The 19,579-nt window shown below is 43.7% G+C and overlaps 1 protein-coding gene and 1 pseudogene across 6 annotated transcripts in view; both read left to right on the top strand.

The window, feature by feature from the left end:
- Positions 1–479: 479 nt before the first annotated feature.
- Positions 480–1,559, top strand: LOC116587216 (annotated as a pseudogene).
- Positions 1,560–11,015: 9,456 nt separating this feature from the next.
- SH3RF2 (SH3 domain containing ring finger 2) overlaps positions 11,016–19,579 on the top strand; it is a 122,908-nt gene continuing 114,344 nt past the window's right edge. The window contains exons 1-2 of one of the 6 annotated variants that reach the window (XM_032336295.1): positions 11,016–11,235; positions 12,385–12,869. In XM_032336295.1, coding sequence (XP_032192186.1) covers positions 12,492–12,869 — 378 coding nt within the window. In that variant the 5' untranslated portion in view covers positions 11,016–11,235; positions 12,385–12,491. The remainder of the gene's footprint in view (positions 11,236–12,384; positions 12,870–19,579) is intronic. The other 5 variants (XM_032336294.1, XM_032336291.1, XR_004284017.1 and 2 more) reach the window with 5 other exon arrangements.

Here is a 19,579-nt window from a genome sequence, read left to right as displayed (position 1 = left end):
AGATTAAGCCCGTTATCATGATCTAGATGTATCTAGATAAGCCCAGGGGTATCCACCAAATTCAAGATTCTTGAGATCAGTGACAAAACCAAAGACAGGCAACTCCTGGAACTGGTTCTTGTCTGAACTAATCTGGAAACTCACTTTGGTTCAGAACTTCTTAGCATTAACGCCAGCGTAAATGCGTTTTCAGTCTTTGTACCCGGGTCTGGGGGGGTGAGTGGGCTGTGCCCCACCCCCACCCCGACGCCCGTGTGCAGGAAGGTCTGGGATCCTACCTGGCCTGGGAGTGGGACCAGGGCCGCACGCACTCCTCATCCTCAGGTCTTGGACACACCGCCGGCAGCAGGGTCCCTGGCAAAAAGATGACCCTTCCAGACCTAGGCCAAGACCCGCCCCTGCCGGCACTCTGACCCGCTGACCCGGAAGGGGTATTTCCGGTCCGCCCACCGGAAGTGAGTGTAGCGCTTAGCCGAGGACCCACCAAGGATCCCCGCGACCTGTGTGTAGCATCTACAGATTTGTCACCTTAGGAGTTGAGGACTTTCTGAGCTGAATACCTTTCCTGACAACAAGGGCAGAGCCGTACCTGATACCCGGAGCACATTCTGGAGGAGTGACTGAGTGACATGGTCTTGGCCCCATTCCCAGGTCGGGGGTCCTCAAGCCTCGTTGTGGCCCCTGAGCATCCCTCTCCGTTCTTTCCGAGCCCCTGCTTGGGCATCTCTGCTTTCTGCTCAAACTCAGACCCTGCTGAAAACCCGTTGAGGCGGCTGTTGGTGCCAGAGGAAGGTGAGTGCCAGCGGGAGACTGGGAGGGGCTGGGACCAGGACTGTGGACCCCCATACACATCTCAGTCTCTCCCTCCAGGTCGCTGGTGCAGTTGCTCAGAGTGGAAGTTCAAGGTTCCACCTTTCACCACCTTTTCCCAGGACTGCCAGGTCTTCCAGCTGATTGTCTTCTGCTTTAGGGATCCATGGCTGGTGGGGTCAGCAGCAGGGGATAGCACGGGGCCTGGGCAGCTAATAAGACTGGTAGGCTAGGAGTACCCTTGACAAGGCCATGACCAGCTACCTGAGGCTTGTGGTGAGCTGCCTTAAGGCAGGCTGGGTAGGGAGGAGAAGCTAGTTCTCTAGAGGGTAGATCAGTTCTCTAGGCCCAAAGGTTGGGGCAGTGCCAGATCTACTGGGCTGTGAGCCTGAAGCTACTTCCTGGCAGTGGTCACCCGTCAACGGCAGGTCTCCAGTATCAGGAAAGGAGGCATGTTTGACCAGGACCCTTTCCTGGCATATATGATGGTCTTCACTGAAGGAAGCACCCCAAGCTACACCCTCTGTTTCTTGGTGGGGGAGTCATGATCCCAGTGCCAGCTGTGGATCGAGAGGCTTATGATGCTTAAGGTTGTTCCCACGTGGCTCAAGGGCTCTGTTAGATACAGCCCTATTAGGGGATGCCTCCTTACTAGAGATCACTGTCGACCTGCACGTTTCCAACAGCCACCCACTCTCCCTTCCCTCCACCAGTACAAGGCCTACCTGCGGAAGCTGGTGGAGGAATGAATTTCTAAGTCACTGGGGAGGCCTGAGCCCTCACTCATTGTATAGATCCCTTGCCCCTCACCTGGACCAGTAAACTGGTTCTTGCCATGGGCAAACAAAGAAAAACACCCTCAAATATAAAGCAATGTATAGATAGTACAGGGAAGACCATACTGTGATATTGTCCCAAAATATGATTCGCCAAAGATAACCGTTGTAAGAATATTTTAGAGGTTGATAGGCAGTGAGACTGCAAGACAAATCCAGTTCACAGATGACCACTTACAATATATATATTTTTAAAATATTTCTAGTGGTTGCCCCAAAGTAAAAATCAGGAGGTTCATGTAACTGAAATATTTTCATGGAGCTTTCAAGATGGCTGAGAAGTAAATAGAGTGTCACAAAGTAGCATGAAAAGCACTATGATTTATAGGTTATCAGGCAAAATCCAAAGATCTGCCAACTCATTAGCAAAGATTAGCTGAAGCTAATCAGTTACTTTCATGTAGGGTGTGTTCTCAAGGTTGTCACAGTCCCTACCTGACCCATTTCTAAAACCAGTCTGGCCCCCTTACGCATCTGAGTTTGCAGTCATTGATGTCAGTCCTTACAAAGCCCTTCTGTAACATTATGAGTGTTATGAACACTGCCTACAGTCTTCTTTTCCATTATGTCCATGTCAGTGTATACAACTCTACCTATTTATTTCACTGTGTGACTATATTATGATACATATAACAAGTCCTATCCTGCTGGATATTTCAGTTAGATCCATTTATCTTCAGTTACAAGCAACAGAACAGTAAATACCCTTGTTTATATCTTTGCATATTTTGTGGGCATTTCTCTTGAATAAAATTCTAAATGGGATATTATTAAGTAAAAGGAACACATATTTAAAATTTCTATAGATAATGCCAGAATGGGGCAGTAGGTTTAGAATCTAAGCCTTTTTTTTAGTCCCAAGCAAGGGACAAGGAGTGGTTGAACTTGGGAGACTAGCATCAAGAGATGAACTGTCTACCATACTTTATACTCCAGTACTCCTATCCCTAGCTAATGGCTATAAAGATGATATTGCAAATGGACCTAGCAGGATAAATATATTTAGAATTCTAGCTGAAAAGTTAATTCAGTGCATGAATTACAAACTGGGCATGAAAAACAAAATGAAGTAACAAGTCTGGTTATATTTATGACATTCTTCAATTCTTATTAAGAACCAAAGGATTTTTTTATCCAAATGTGTTCATGAGTTTTTAGTTTTTTGGCATTTTTATTGTCTAAAAAGGAGCTGCCACCTATATTCCCTCCTTTTGTGTTTCAGGTTTATTTCCCTTTCTGTTTTTAATAGATTAACCTGATGTTACTCTGTGAAGGCGACTTATGTTTCCAAGGCTTGGGCTCTCCTGTGTGGAAATAAAGATAAAAATTTCCAATCAAAAGTGCAATGAAGTATTGATTAAATTAGCCTCTTTTTTTTTAATGATAAATGCAGCAAATGGGATGACTTGATGGTTAACAGTGCAGACTCCCTGGGCATAAGGCCTGACTTCCCCAAATACTGGCTGGGGCAAAGCATAACCACTCTCTATACCTCTGTCTCCTCATCTATTAAGATGAGAGTGATAATAGGGTTATAGTTCCTTGCACAGAATCTGGCACAAAATAATGTTAATTGTTATTATTTATTCCAACATAATAGCCAACCCCACCCCCTCCTAAAGTTCTACAGGGTGCTGCAGTGCCCACGACCAAATAAGCCTCTGGGCAGCTGTTCTGTGAGTTGACAGTCATGTCATGGCCAAGTCGGAATGAATAACTCCTTCAGGGAAACACACCAGGAGTTGGGCTCAGTTTTAAACTATACTTTAGATGCAACATGCTAGATAATAAGAGGCCTGGTAAGAGACTAATAGCTGACCTTTACTGAGCACTTATTCTCTGTCACACTCTTTGAAGCATTTTATGAGCATTTTCTCACTCTGCTCACAATAATCCTATGCAGCCAGTGGTATTACGACCATCGCTGTTTTCCAGGTGAGAAAATCAAGTATAGAGTGTTTAATCAACTTGCTGAAGGTCACACTCTTGTTTAATAAGATGGCACAGACCTTATGACTCCAGAATGTATGCTCTTAACCATTAGAATAAGTTAGAAACAACTGCAGAAAGAGATAAATCACAGGTAGAACAAAAGAGAGGAATTCAGATGCTGTGGACTGGATTGTATGCAGCAGACACTATTCAAAGTGCTACCAACATGTATTAGGAAGTTTATTCCTTACAGCAAACCTGGGAAGTATATATTACTGATAGCACTTTTATGGATAGGCTTAAGCTGTTGAGTACTCAGGGTCACAGAACTGTTAGTGATAGAGGTGAGTTTCCAAAGCATTCCCAAGCTTTCTCCCTAGGAATGCGGTAAGAATTCCAAACACAAGTGAGTCATCCTCCTCACTCAGCAAATATTTATTAAGCACTTACTGGTGTCAGGCACAAATGAACACTACAGGAATGGTTCCTGCACTAGGGAGCAGAGATTATGTAGAAGAGAGATATAATTTATAAGGCCCAATGAGTAAATAACATAATATTATATAATTAATGTATAATTAGCACCATTACAGGGCCCAAGAAATGTCTAATTGATTTGACAAATGTTTATAGCAAGTTATAGGAAAATAATTCTAATTCTTAAAAAAAAACGGGTAGGGGGAGACATTTGCTTCTCGTGTATTTCATACCCTAGAAGACCTACCTATTAAGAGACAGCTAGGACTAATCAGGGTATTTAGGGAATTACTGAGTTTTGCAACTTTCCCACCTGTGATCAAAAGTATAAGATTGTGGTTATGCAATAGCCTAGGCAAACCGTCAGCTTTTGCACAGACTTGCCCTGAGTTTAATAAGAATTAAGGTTGCAACCTGCTCATGGTTTTGAATCAAAACATTTACTGATTTCATCAGAAAGGAAACAGTAAAGGAAGAGAAGGAAGACTGGTTAGGAGTGAAGTGATCACAGCCCTTTTCTTTTGTAAGGCACAGTATCTGGTGTGGATTAACATCTATGTACAGCAGTTTCGGAGCTTTGTAATTTGTTTTTCTTTTTAAATGGCTATCTTATCAATGGTAATGTATAGGGTCTTAGTGTTACAGGATTTAACTCCCCCATTGTAAACGTTTTAGTAAATCTATAGTGATTTAAGCCATCTTCTTTATCTTTGAAATTTTTATACCAGTAACATGTCCATTGTAAAAAAAAAAAAAAAAAAATTACAAAAACACATGAGCAAAATGAAAAAAATTAAATAAAATCAACCGAATAAGTCCAGAGGCCAGAAATTAACTGTTGCTGACATTTTGGCATATATTCTTCTAGTCTCAATAGTATTAAATACTTTGTATTATTATTAAATAACTTGGGCTCATACGCCTTGTAAGTTTCTGTATAGGTTAATTGTGAATATCCTTCATGTCATTAAATATACATCTCCACTATCATTTTTGATAGTTGTATAGAATGTGTGTGTGTGTGAGTGTGTGTGTGTGCATATCTATCTATCTATCTATCCATCTATATCACTGTTTATTTACCTACTCTGTTGTTGAACATTAAGAATTTTTTAACATTTTACTATTATAAGTAATTATATGAGGAACATGGTCGGGTATAAATCTATCACATTAGTATAAATTTCTGGAAGTAATATTTCAGGGCCAGAGAGTATGGATATATTTGCAAGGTTTTGAATATATAGTTTTTACTGGTTTTCTTTTCTGCCTTTCTTTTTTTTAACTTTTTATTTTGAAATAATTATAAACACAAGCAGTTGCAAAAATGGTACAGAGAAGTCTCTTACATCCTACAACCAGCTTCCCCCAACATCTTATATATATTACAGTATAAACACTAGGAAATTGACATTTGTACAATACAAGAAGTTACTACAGACTCTACTTGGATTTGACCAGCTGAACTATTTTTTAAGCTGAATTATGTTTTTATTATTAATAGAATGGTAAGAAGCATCTTCCTTCCTACTTTCTCTCCTTGCACAACTGCCTTTAGAATTTCTTTCTAATCTTGTAAAGAATAAAACTATGTTTAGTAGATTATTGTCTTCTGTTGAAAATGAAGAGGAGGAAATCCAAGTAAAAGCCCCTCACATAGATGCACAGGTGGTGAACCACCATTTAAGGCACAGGAAATGGTAGGGTTCTGCCCTTCTTTAGGTTCTTTACAGTCATTTTAATTCCTTTATGACAAACTAGAACAGGGTTTCCCAAAACCTGGGAATACAAAATGGTTATCACAGGCTTGTACAATGAGAAAGTTCTGATTACGTCAAGGAGAAAGTCTCCGTGCATGTCTATGGCAAGTAGCATGAAGATAGGATGCAAATGACTGAAGTTACGGATACGTTGCGTTAAAGCATCTTGGTCCATAAAGAACCGACCAATCATATGGTCTACTATGTTCTTCTTTGGCTTTAGTTTGGGTTAGAGAAGATAGCTCTTGGTTCTCTTATGGGATCTGCTTGCTAGAAAGAAGAAACATAAGAAGGATCCTACATCTATTAAGCATTTACTATATGCATTTTATTAACTCCTCAGAACAAATCAATGAAATAGGTCCTATTAGTAACCTCATTTTATACATAAGGAATTTGCCCAAGTTTTCCATCCTCTGGCAGAGCTGAGATTCAAATCAGGCCTATTGGAGTTTAAAAACATGCACTTGAGTACTGGTTTCTCATTAAACTTAAGAACCATAAGTCATTTCTAGAAAATGCGGGGTGGAGTTATCCTTGCTAGGAGTTTGGGTCACTTTACTGTGGGTCTAGTGATTGCATACCCGAAGGTACTTCTAGTACTTTATTTATACTAGTGATTGCATACCCTAAAGTACACTCTTCACCTACAGACATCTTTCTGATAGGAGAGGAAATTTCACAGTCAACTTCATTTCAGACCTGCATCTTTCAAAGAAGGAAAGAATGTCTCATAGACATTCAACCCCTGCCATTCCACCCTTCTTCATTTTTCCACTATTGGAAAGTTTTCCACTTTCCTCCAATCATTCCTCTCCTTGAATATTCCAAAGGTTTTCCAGTATCATTAGAAAACAAATCAGAGAAGCAAATTTAGCATCTGGGAAACATTAAAGTGAAGTTTCACTTAAGTATTTAAAACATTTCCAAATCTATGCTAGGTACTGAGGAAAGAGAGCAAAGGAGTATAAAACTTGGCTTCTGCCAACAAGAGTCCAGTAATGGTCACGAAAGTCTTCATGCTACAATGCTTTAGATTTCCAATTACTTTAACCCCTTTGGTGGATTTATGGATTACTTTACAAATGATCAGCTTTAGGGCAAAGATCCTGAGACCACCAAAGTGTTAAGAGACCGTCAAAACAAATAGCACAATTCTAAAATTATAATTCCAAAATGCAGGTAAATTTGATTGACAAAAATTGCACACTTGTTTTGTGACCCAATTTTAAATTTGAAACTATGTGAGCCTGAAACAAAGGCTTGCTTGCTTGCTTAAAGGTAATTTATGTGCGAGCAAGGGTGAAGGATGGAGGAATGATTCAGAGAATAAGGAAGAAACAATGAGGATACATTGCTACATTTGCCACTCAATAGCTAAATGGTACTCATCCCACAGAACCTTATGAGGAACCTTATGAAATCTCAGGACTGCCTACCCCAAAAGATGAAAGGAGGAAGTGTATTTCCATAGATTTCCCATTAGTCAAGAATCCACAGTTGTGGGCCAGGCTCATATGACTGAAGCAAGCTCCCACTATTATCCCGTATTGCAACATTAGAGAAGCTATAGGGCAGGGGGCAAGAGATACATGGCAGGGTCCCGAGGAAAGATACCACCACGTAGTGTACACCTGAATCTGGCAAAATTTCTAAGAAATTTAGCCTAGGAAATGAGGCTAATGAGCTAAATTTAGCCTAAGGAGATGAGTGCTACCTTTGAAGTAGCACCCAAGAGGTATCCAAGGTAAAAACATTATCAACAGTTTGTTGCCCCCGGGATGGGAGGGGGTGGGGGGAAGGGACCTGGCTGGCTCAGTTCTCAGAGCACGGGACTCTTGATCTCAGGGTTGTGAGTTCAGGTCCCACGATGGGCATGGGGTCTACTCAAAAAAACAAAAAACAGTTTGGTGTACTTATGCCCAGACACAGTTTTTTAAGAACATCATTCATTCATTAGTAAACCATTCAAAAGCACTTATTAAACATCAACCACATGCCAGTCACTGGGTTAGGTTTAAGGGAAAGAGCAGTGACAAGACACGTAAGTGCCTTGCTTTTCTTGGAGCTTGTCTGTTTGGGGAATCAGGCATTAAATCATTATAACATAATTACTGAATTATGGTTGTGATAACTGCTATGAAGGATAAGTTTAGGATGATAAACTTTTTATTCATAAGAGTCAAGGGAGGCTTCCCTGAGGAAGTGGCATTTAAACTAAAATTTGCGAGGGTGGGAGGTTAAAAAAAAAAAAAGCAAAGGGTGGGGGAGAGTAGGAAGAGAGGAGGAAGAATATAACTGGAAAATGTTGCAGACAGAAAGAAGAGCATGAACAAATACATTCTGGTAGAAAAACAAGCTGTCCTGAGTCAAGAGAAAAAGCCAGTGGGACTGGTGTGGGTGGGTGAAGGGGTGATGTGCAGTAAGTTGAGGCAGAAGAGGTAGGTAGGAGCCAGATTCTGTTGGGCCTGGTAAATCAGAAAAGGGATTTGGGTTTTATCTAAGGTCAACAGGAACCTACTGAAGAGTTGTGAAAAGGGGAACAATATCATCAGATTTAAGTTTTTGTTGGGTGTGTGTTTTGTTTTCTTTTTTGTCTTACATAAATGGAGATATACTGGTAAATACAAGCAGCAGAAACTCAAACATCACACAGGTATGGAAAAAGTACAGTCTGTAATCATTACATACCAGTACGTAATATAAACAAGAGCGTTGATGAGGTGGGAGGGGTGGAGGTGGTGGACTGAGCCTGGAGTCTGGCAAGGCATGCATAGTTCAACTCTTTGTTTATTTTTGAGGACTACCTGTTCATCTGATTTGACGCCAAGGTAGCATTTGGGTAAGCCAGGATGAAATCCCCATTTAAAACTCCCCCTTTTTTTCAAAAGCTTCAAAAGTTTCTACCAAGACTAACTTCAGGTGTGGGTGGTGTTGGGGACCACCTACAGGGTGTGAATTAGGAGGTGTTAAAAGACCACTCCTGCTCAGTGTAAACTTTGTCTTTCACGAGTGCTTAAGATTCTAAGATGCTACCATCACTTTTCTATTCTGCTGAATCTTCAACTGCCAGATACATAGTGCAGAGCAGCCTGCTGGATCTATGCTGCCTTCCTGGAATGGGAACTGGGTTTTTGAGTTTTGTCAGGGATGGGAGGGTTTGAAGCTGCTTGAGACCACTGGCTGAGCTATGGCATGAAGGTGCATGAGACTGGGCAGTTTCTGTCTTCTTCTTTTAGGTTGGCTCTGAGATCAACTGGTGTGTACATAAGGACATATGTATAAATGTGTATGGATTTATACAATAAAGATATATGGGTATATTTATGGCATGTACCTGACTTTATTATGTGGGAAGCAATAATGGAAAGGAACACAGGCCCTGGGACTGGGCCAACCCAGGTTCAGATCAGAAGCTTTGTAATCCTAGGAAAGTTATGCCACCTACCTTATTGGGTGGTTGGGAGGATTTAATGAGATAATCTATTAAAATCTTAGCACTGGTCTGTGGCATACAGCAAGTGCTTCATAAATATTACTCTTAAGGTTATGTGTGTGTTTGTCTTTATGCAAGCATGTGTGTGTGTGCATGTGGTGCAGATTTGGGCATCTAAGGGAGGCAGAGTGTGTTTAAGAACAAGAGTGGGGAGGAGAGAGAATGTTGCCCACCCCTGCAGCAAGAGTTCTGGCACTGGAGCAGAACTTTCTAGAGGTTGAGGGGACTGCAGGGCAGCTCACAGAGGAGAGGGCTCAGCTTTACCAAGTGGGAAAAAGCGTAAGGGACAACAAAGGGCTTCAGACTACAGGAGGCTTCCTTATGAGCACAGAATTTATAAAAGTAGACATTAATTGAAGGAGACAGGCAACAGAGTGGATTTGATGTTGCTAAAGCCCCAAAAACCTTTCATAAAAGAGAGAGAAAAAAAGAGTTGAAAATGGTTTCCGAAATTGACATGTATTCAAATCAGGTCTCTGCTCAGAGGACAGATAACTTCCTCTGCTCCATCCCAAAGCTCTCCCCTGTTGTGAACTCCATGCATCTTTGCTTTCTCAGAAATAACATGGAAGAACTTTGTAAAACATGTCACTCACCACCATCTGTTCTGGGGCCTCTTGATCCCCTCTTAAGATTTTCCCATGGAGTGGTAGCAAAGTACTTTCTGCATCATAAAGAATCGTCATCCTTAAGTTGAGAGAGAAGATACAGTAAAAAAAGAACACCAATTTCTAGTCCCAGTTCTGCCCCTAATTTACTGGGAATCTCTAGATCTCTCTGAGCCTAGCTGCCTCATTTGCAAAAGAAGTTGATTGGTCAGCTTGGGTCATTATCTTTTGACTTCCTGCCATCCCTGATGAGGTTTACCACCCTTCAACCGTCTCTCCTCCCCTTAAAGCTGTATCACCATAAGACACGGTAATGCAGAGCACAGAACACTTGTCTCTTGCTAGCTGTGACTCCTGGAGTAAGTTATTTGACCTCCCTGGGTCTCAGTTTCCTCAGCAACTGAGGATAAAGAAGAATGCAGTGTATTACCAGCTTGCTAAAAGGATTAAATGAGTTAGTGTGTAAGTAAAGTAGAACAGCGCTTGGCACAGATAAGAGCTACTCTGGGGTTAAGTAATAGTATCATGATTATTTACTTTATTGAATACCTATGTAACTTTACATGAAATGTATTATTGATAAATCAAGACATAAAAGTGTTAGCATTATTGGGGCTATAAAAAGATTCCAGTAGGCACCAGGCAGGGAGAGAGGCTGGAACCATTCCTTTTTCAAAGCCCTTCTGTGCTTTGATTTTTCAAAAATGTATATGTGCTACCATGATATGACTTTTTTTTTTTAAACTTAAAGAGTTTGAGCAAAGAGATCACAAAACTCTGTCTCAAATCTACAAATTCAAATAAGAACTATGTTTTTAAGGAGCAGTACTTTTTAGGTGGCTGGCTTATCTTTGTTATAGCTACCGTTAATATGTTTGACCTTTTCAGCAAATCCTTATAAAGGTTTAAAATAAACACAGTCACCTTGGCATGTTTATAACTGAGCATGTTTCAACTTCTGGGAAAGGAGACAAAATGAGAAAAGTGAAAATATAAACTGTAAATATTTAGCCTTAAGGGTTGGCTTACATCTTGTCCCTTATAATCTTTTCCCAGAAATCAACTCAGTTACATGAAGGGAAGATCAGTAGCAGAGAGTGAACTCAAGAGAAAAGTGCTGCCGACTGTCAGGCAGCGAAAGCGTTAACAGGGCTGAGTAAGGCGATCCTTGAAATGAGTAAGACTCAGAGTTGTTAAAGTTTTTAAAGCGCAGCAGCAGCAGCGGCGGCTCCTGGGGAAAAGGCAGCGAGTTGGAGGGAGCCTGGCCAAGCAGAAGATCGCGCTGAGCTGAACTCAGCTGGGGTTACAAGCTCAAGGTTAGTGGCCCCCCGCACGTCTCCCCAGAGCTAACGTCTTTGGAGAGTTGTCTCAGGAAGGCAAGGTGCCATCTCTCATCCTGGTGTGTCAGGTTCTCTTTGCTGACTGGTGGGGCCCCCCACCCTCCCGCCAAACCTTCCAGGCTGCTGTGCACAATTTTGGCGCTTGTGAGGGACAAATGACCTCTTCCCAGGAGACTTCTCTCAACTGGAGACTTCTTTCCAGACGTCTAAGAGGAAATGGTTTCTGGAATAAGGATGTTTTCAGACCACACACATACACTCATGAGCACACGCAGGTACAGCAGCAGGCACAAACACACACACACACCTGTATACACTGCTCCATCTTGATTTTTGCAGGTTGTGACCGCAATCCAGCATTCCTGTCTCCTTCAGGTGAAACTGAGAACACTTGTCAAAGTAACTAAACAGGCCGTGTGACTTCATCTTGTGGGAGGAATATTGTCTTGGAGGCTAGAATAATCAGGGAAGAAAAGGCAGGGGAGAGGGAGGGAGGGAGAGAAGGGAGAGGAAAAAGCTTCCAAGCATCCTGGCATGTAGTTAAGGCAAACAATTTTTGAAAATAGGTTTCTCATAGATATTTTTCTTGAACATTGCTAGAACAACATAATGGGGGAGGATGTATAGTGAAGGAAATAATTCTCCATCTGCATGAGATTCAGATAAACATATCAATGTAAATTTGTCTGCTTGTGCTGGAGATAACAGATAAACCTAAGGGAAGAAGGCCTAGATAGCTTCATAGAAGTCGCATTCTGAGGAGGCCTTGATTTGAGAACCGAAACCAATTGTCTGGCAGGGAACGGGAGCTCCTTCCCAGCCCTAGGTGGGAGAAAGGAGCACATATGCCACTTCAACTGGCCACTCTTATCACTGCTCTTGCTTGCACAAAGAAAAGCAGTGAGTAAGTCGTCAGTCACTGTGCTGAATGCTCCCTCCGAGATCCAGCAGGCAGGAGTTGAGCCTTCTACCTGCTAGCACTGAATCAGAATGAGTCATTTGAAACTTGGGTGCTGGAACAAAGTAACTTGCAGACTGTCTTATGAGACACTGCCTCCTTGTAGGTGGGATATACCTCCCGGAGCAGTCACATTCTTTTCCTCTCTTCCTTTCTCATTCAAACAGGCAAGAATTCTGACGCTCCCAAGAGACAGGGATTTACCTCCCTGGCCCAGCTCGCCCTACAATGCGGACTTTCCCCCTCCAGGTCAGGACTGGAGTTTTAAAATAAAATGGATGATCTGACGTTACTTGATCTTCTGGAGTGCCCCGTGTGCTTTGAAAAGCTCGATGTCACAGCCAAAGTCCTCCCGTGCCAGCACACCTTCTGCAAACCATGTCTCCAGAGGATTTTCAAGGCCCACAAGGAGCTGAGGTGCCCCGAATGCCGGACCCTGGTGTTTTGCAGCATCGAGGCACTGCCAGCCAACCTGCTGCTCGTGCGTCTTCTGGATGGTGTGCGCTCGGGGCAGAGCTTGGGAAGAGGGGGCTCCTTCCGCAGGCCCAGCATGCTGACCCCACAGGACAGCAGGAAAAGCAGGACTAACCCCAGAGGTCTGCAGTCCAGCCCTTTCCGCCTGGTGCCTAATATCAGAATCCACATGGATGGGGTAAGAAAGATCTTATTTGTTCATATCATGTCCATTTAGAGGTTGGATTTATGTATACCAGCAGCTAGGGATTATCTTCCTGTAGTTAGGTTTCAAAGAGTGCCGCCACTGATTCCCCAGAGATAAGTTTCTGTGGGCAGTGATCATTTTACCAAAACCTGGTGGAATCCTGAGCCTGTCTCATCCACCCAGGAATTCTTAGAATTGTTCAAGTCTCCGAGGCTCCTCCTGCTTCTTGTCTAGAAGGTAGTAGCACAAAGAAAGCCTTTGTGATTATTTTTCATCTTTCACTTCTGCTGTTTGCATCCAAAGCAGTGCATGGGAAATATACGGAGGAGGGGAAAAGAAAGAAAAACAAATCCAGCTGCCTTTTGCTTTTGAGATCTTTGAGAAGTTAAATGTCAGGTTTTGTTTCAATTTTACCCAACCCCATCTTCCCACCCCAAGTCCTAAAGTGCTAGTATGACAGTGCTCGTTCATGATGCATTCGGGAAGCTATCAAGATAACTTGAACGCCCGAAGACTGTGCAGGAGGAACCCGTATCTGTGGGTGGACTGCTTGATCGGAAGGCTGGGCTGTGAAGTACAACACGTGTATACAGCAGCCCTGCAGATGTCTTCCTTTACAAAATGAATCAAACGTACTTAAAATGCTCCTCAGCGGCTGCCATGACCGCAAGGGCCCAGGAGTGGCGCATGGGAGATCCTAGTCGTGTGTTTGGTGTTTGGATAGTGCAAATCGCTCTGGCCAGCCGTGCACAGGGCTCCGGAGGGAAGGTCTCCATCTGACGTGGCGGCGAGCCTTTTGTGGGAAACTGTGTTAAGGGCACATCTCAAGAGGAGGACGCAGTCCTTGTGAGCCCTGTGGGATTATGCACACTGTAAGCCCAGGAGTCATTGTGTCAAAGTAGACACAGAAAGCCGTGACCTGGGTGGCCGGCACACTTAGAGAGTCAAGGCTGGCTTCTGTGAAGTCGTACCTAAAGCGAAGCGCTTTAAAGCGAACGGCAGAGTCCCTCAGCTCTGTTGTGAAGAGTAACAGCGGGTGGAAGGGTCATCGCGGATTCCTTCCCGCACAGGAGAATCGGCTTATGATGTGCTGTCAGGACACTTGTAAAATGTTCCTTTCAACAGCTCACCCCCTCCTTCTGTTCAGTGCATCTCTAAGCTGCCCTTGCAGTAGGGGAATGTGGCAATGGTGGAAAACGAGAGCGGGAAGAAAGGGGCATTGGTGTGATTTCTTCACTGCAGACTTTTTATTGCCATTGTATTGTGCTCCTCTGTGTGACCACATTCCAGAAAAGGGCTTGGCATCCTTCTTTCTTTCAGGCTTCCTGTTAGCCCAAGGACTACTCATCAATCAGAATCCACAGGCCTGAAAAAGACAGGGTGTGGGTAGGCAGCAAACTTCTCTCAAGTGCCTTGTTTGTAGAGAATGGGGCTCCATGGAGGTCAGCAAATCCTCCTTTGAATTTCTAAGACACAGCAACCACCCCTCCCCCACCCAGCAAGGTCTGACTTGGCTCCTGGTGGAGTATCTTCACAGCTAAGAAAGTGTTGCTAAACTAGGAGGAGGCAAGTCCCTAACCTCTTGGAATGTTTTTGTTCAGGTTTTTATCTTTTTTGATGTGGCTGTGTTAAGAAAAGGTAGCCACAGAGGTATCCAGGGCTGCCAAGTTTTTGAACCGTAGAAGATTCCAGGCCCCTCCTGGCATAGGGAACTGTGGGACTGAGAGGTGGTGATATGTAAGAGACAGCCGGTAAGATACTGCATGTCCCTGGAACTCTTTCACAAGGACTTGTAATATCAGACAAAGGTGCCAGTGACGGGGTCGTGCCCATCATCTGAGCCGCACTGGAACAAGTCCTTGTCGGGAGGCAGCAGCCCAGAAGCAGGCTGTGGGCGGCTGCTGCTTTCAGGCGGGCCCTGCCTTAGTGAAGATACTCTGCAAGAGAGCAGAGCTGGCAGCCTCCCCCAGCCACCCCCGTTGCCTTCGTTTTCTTAGCCATCCTTCCTTACTTGAAGTGGCTCCTCTCATCCCTTTCGCCTCTCTCAATGGGGCTGTGAACAGACCTGTTCCTGGATGTAAATATGGTTGTCATTCTGCAGCCTGTCTCTGCTTCCAAGAATGTAGCTGTCTTTCCTGTGAGGGCACAAGCAGGCATGCCTCCCTCAGTGAAGAGAACTGAGTCTTGTCTGGGATGCCGCACTGTCCTGAGAGGCAGAGGAGGCCCTGGCATCCTCGGTCAGATCCTCGCCCTCTCTGCCTCCTCAGGTTACCTAGTTCAGTCAGCCCCTGGTAATACTTGCTCCCTACCTTCCTCCAGGACAGTGTGAAAATTATCTTTGCAACACACTCTCAGTGCCTTCGAAAACACATGCCCTGTAAATGCAGAGTATCATCATTATCATTAATTTAAACCTGCTGTATGACTTTGGACAAGCCACTTAAGTTTGCTGGGTCTCAATTTAAAATTCTATAAAATCGGAAAATATATTGTAAAAACAGAGAGCCATTGTGAGGCTTAACTAATTAGTGTTTACATAGCACGTTGAGATCCTTAGATGAAAGGCATTTGGAAGATCATTATCATAGTAAACATTATTATTGACTGTTTATTGTGCCCTGCCGTGCATGAGGAATTCCACAAGACACAGAAGGAGTGATAGCACTTGGCAGGACGGTGAAATGGGTATTATTACTGAACTTCAGTCTGGGACGAGTCCAGCCCAGGATAATACTAAGTATAAAGTACTCCCTGAAGAGGGCATAAATAACCTGTTGTCTCAGGGTACCATTTTGTAAAACACCTCTTCCAGGGGCCACGGTGTTAACCTGACATTCTCTAAGAGTTCCCTTCCCTCCCTGTCTGGGAGTTCGTGAAGCCCAAAGTCTGTTCTGCTCACCCAGGCTCGTCTAATAGACGAGCTCGTCGGGATTTTCTGTTGGCTCAGAGAGGCCTGGTGCTTTCTCGTGCCAGTCGGCATGCCAGATGGATCCAATAGTCCCACTTCCTGGTGCCAGCCAAAGAGAGAAAAAAACAGTCCATTGTGCCTACCTGTCCAAAACCCTCCCAAGCCTACTGGGTAAAAAGAAAACCTGAGGCATGGCTGTCGGTTCCTACAGCATGCGGTTATTTCAGACCAACAGGTGAGATCAACAGACCCTTGGACAGCCTCCCGCCACGCAAACCCTACCAGTTCTTACTGCTTCCCTCACAGCAGTTAGGCAGAAGGAACTTTGCATGCCTTCGAGAAGATTACAGCCTCCTGAATAGCTGATCTCTCTTCCTCCTTACTGTGTGAATTTTTAGAAATATTTCTGAATTAAGACAGGCAGGAAAGCAGTGAAACTTGCAAGCTTAGATTTGAAAAATATAAGAATTCAAATCCTCCTGCTGCTGCTCGACAGTTGTATACTTTGGGTGAGTCCCTTGAACCTCAGGGCCTCAATTCCCCATCTGTGAATTGAAGATAATAGCAGCGCCTACTTCAGAGGGTTGCTGGGAGAAATAAATGAGGTGATTCATGTCAATTAGCTCTTAGCACGGGACGGCTCATGCTCGGCAAATGTTAGCTGGTATTGTTATTGAAGTGACTCAGGACTTTTTGCTCTAAATTGCGCGTCCTCTTTCACCCGCTTGTTAATAGAGTGCCATCCAAAGATGGTCCCTGGTATCCTGATTTCTGGCCTGTTTGAATTTTCTCCACATGACCCATGGCTGTGATTCAGATGTGTGATTCTTCCCAACTTGCACTGGCTTAGCAGCCCACTTCCAAGACCCTGAAGGAGCTAGGAACTGATTCCAGGAGAAAACTCGCTAGCAGGCTTCTCTCCCCAAATAACAAGCTCAAACGAACACCTCATGTAGGTGAAGAACTTTCCATTCCCAGCATCTCTGATTCTTCCGTAACTTCTCTAGTTGCCTGTCTCCTGCCTCTCTATCCCCAGCACAAATGTCTCTGCCCCAGGTCTTGTAGGGCCGGACTTTCTCTCTTCTTTGTTACACATCATGCCAACCACACACATTTCTGTCTCGCTTGCCCCAGCTCAGCGAGAACACACCTGCCACCTCCAGCGCACAGACCAGGTGGCTGTGTCCTAGAAACTTCTTTAGCTGGTGTTGCAAGCACCTGAGGGGGGGAAATCAGGTCAGAAAACACACAAGGGAATTGAGCTAAGTAGAAACCAGAAGGTATCCAGCTTCTTCTCTGGGTCTCAGCTGCTGTGTCCTGTGACAGAGACAGTGCTTTCTGCAAAATTGGCAAGGAGACTAAAACTAACCCAAGCCTCTGAAAACAGCAAGCAGAGGCCACCTGGGTCAGCAAGGACCGCATGCGACAGGTGGAGGAAGACATAAAGCAGGAGCTAAGGTGGAGAAGTCAGGAGACCCAGATGGTTGGTGCATCTTTTTAAAAACCATATGGTGCCAAATTGGCTCTGCCCCCAGCCTCTCTCTGTGTACATCTTTCCTAGTTACAATCCATTCCCTTTTATTATTTACCATAATGTTAGGGATATGTCATCAGATAGAGCTGGGTTTGTGCTGGGATTCAATTTGCTTTAGGCAGGTCACTTAACCTCTCTTACCCCCAGTTTCCGTGTTTGTATAATGGAGATAATAATGGTGTGCATCTATCATGAGCCTATTGTAAGATTAAAATGAGATAATGTATGTAAAATGAGTACAGATGCCTGGCACATCACAGATGCTGATAAATGTTAGCAACAGAAAATAACAAAATAGTAACAGTAGAGGAGAGAGTCTGCTGGCATGGGATTTGGAGTTCCGCCTCACATAAACATCCAGAGACTTCCATTTAAAAATGAAGCAGAGGGGATAGGGAAAGGAAGGGGAGTTTTAAAAAGACAAGACTATAGTGATAGAAAATAATGGTTCTGAGTGGTTGCTGGAGACTATGGTGTTTCGAGAGACAATGTGACCAGAAAGGGTCATGAGGGAGTTTTCTTCAGTGAGGCAACTGTTCTGTACCCAGACAATGGTGGTGGTTATAGGAGTCCAGGTATCTGTTAAAATTCACAGGCATGTATACCAGGAAAGAAAAAAAGAGTCTGTTTTACTGTCTGATGTTTAAAATATTTTTTGAGATGGGAAGAGAGCTCTTGTACACATCTTATAGTCTCTGCCTGATATCACCTGGCCCAGTCTGATTTCTTTTCATCTCTTCGCGGACTGGGTCAGTACTGTTTTTGAGGACTTGGCCATCATTTGAATGGCCAGGGTAGTTTCTGCAGGTGCGTTCCTCTGTGTTTTAACGAGCGATCCTATTACCTGTTTCAGTTTTCTCATCAGTTAAAGCTGTCTGGCGAAGGGTGGGACACGCACAGCAGCTCCGCTCCCAGAGGGTGGCCAAGGCAGAGGGGTGGGGCGGCGGTCTCTCCCAACGCAACCTCAATTACCTACCACTCAGGGCAGGTCACCCAAGGGATTAGCCAACACATATTTTTGTGTTGTTTTCCTTTCCTCTTAGGAAAGGTTGCCTGCCCATACGGCCCTTCACAGGATAGAGAGATGATGCGAGCGGGAGGTAGAACGTTTGTTCAGTCATTTTACTCACAAAAAGCATCTTCATCTCTCCTGTTGCAGACGCCACTGCATAACTTTGGGCTGAGCTGGGCCCCGTTCAGATACAGCTCTCCTCACTTTCCTTCTCATTTTCTTTCTCATTTCTTTCTTAAATCATGCATACATATTAGAGCAGTCTTTCACAAGGCGTGATCTACACGCTACAGATGGATGTTCTTTCACGATCAGGGTCAAACAAACTCAAGCTTAAAACAGAGCTAAACAGGGGCACCTGGGTGGCTCAGTCAGTTAAGCATCGGCCTTCGGCTCAGGTCTTGATCCCAGGGTTCTGGGATTGAGCTCTGCATTGGGCTCCCTGCTCAAGCGAAGAAGGAGTCTGCTTTTCCTTTTCCTGCTCTCCCCCACCCCCAACTCATTTTCTCTTTTTCTCACTTTCTCCCTCAAATAAATAAATAAAACCTTCACACACACAAGAAGAGAACTAAACTTTTTTTCTTTGCAGCAGCACTTGTCAGAACTTTTAGCATGCTGATGAAGTAGGAATCTCTAAGTGATAAACTATAATAAGAAATGTTTCCCACATTTCTTTGACAGTGGCATGCCCCTCTCCTCCCTTTTATTAATACCTTGAATAGTATTAATTGTACATGCGACAAATTTGGGAAAATGTCTCCTACTAATGCAAAGGCAGCTGAGCCCACAAAGAGAAACTGTGTTGTAATTAGAAACTACGGACTCATTCCAAGAAGAGTTTCAGGCAAGTTCTTGCTATTAGAAGATATTTTTGGAATTGAAACTCACTGTCACCACCTTCTGTAGTGTTTCTTTAGCTCCTACCAGTGTCCAGCTGTGTAAGCACTAGGGGAAGACAGCAAAGTTAGGATTTTCACCTTTCCAGTGCTTACTTTCTAGTGGCAAAACCAACTAGTCAATAACACACACACACATATATATATACACATAAGTGGATATATATATATACATATATATATAAATGTGTGTGATACACACACACACACACACACACACACAGACACACACACACCCCTGACTCAGAGATATTACCCATTAGACCTGGCTCCAGTAGGAAGGGAAGGCAGCATTTCAAGTAGGAACATGACCCTGTACCTTTGGCGCTGTCAAACCATTAGAAGATGTGT

Source organism: Mustela erminea, chromosome 3 (genome assembly GCF_009829155.1).
Source record: "Mustela erminea isolate mMusErm1 chromosome 3, mMusErm1.Pri, whole genome shotgun sequence".
NCBI lineage: Eukaryota > Metazoa > Chordata > Mammalia > Carnivora > Mustelidae > Mustela > Mustela erminea.
Note: the sequence above shows the minus strand (reverse complement) of the source record. Positions and strands in the feature narration are given on the sequence as shown.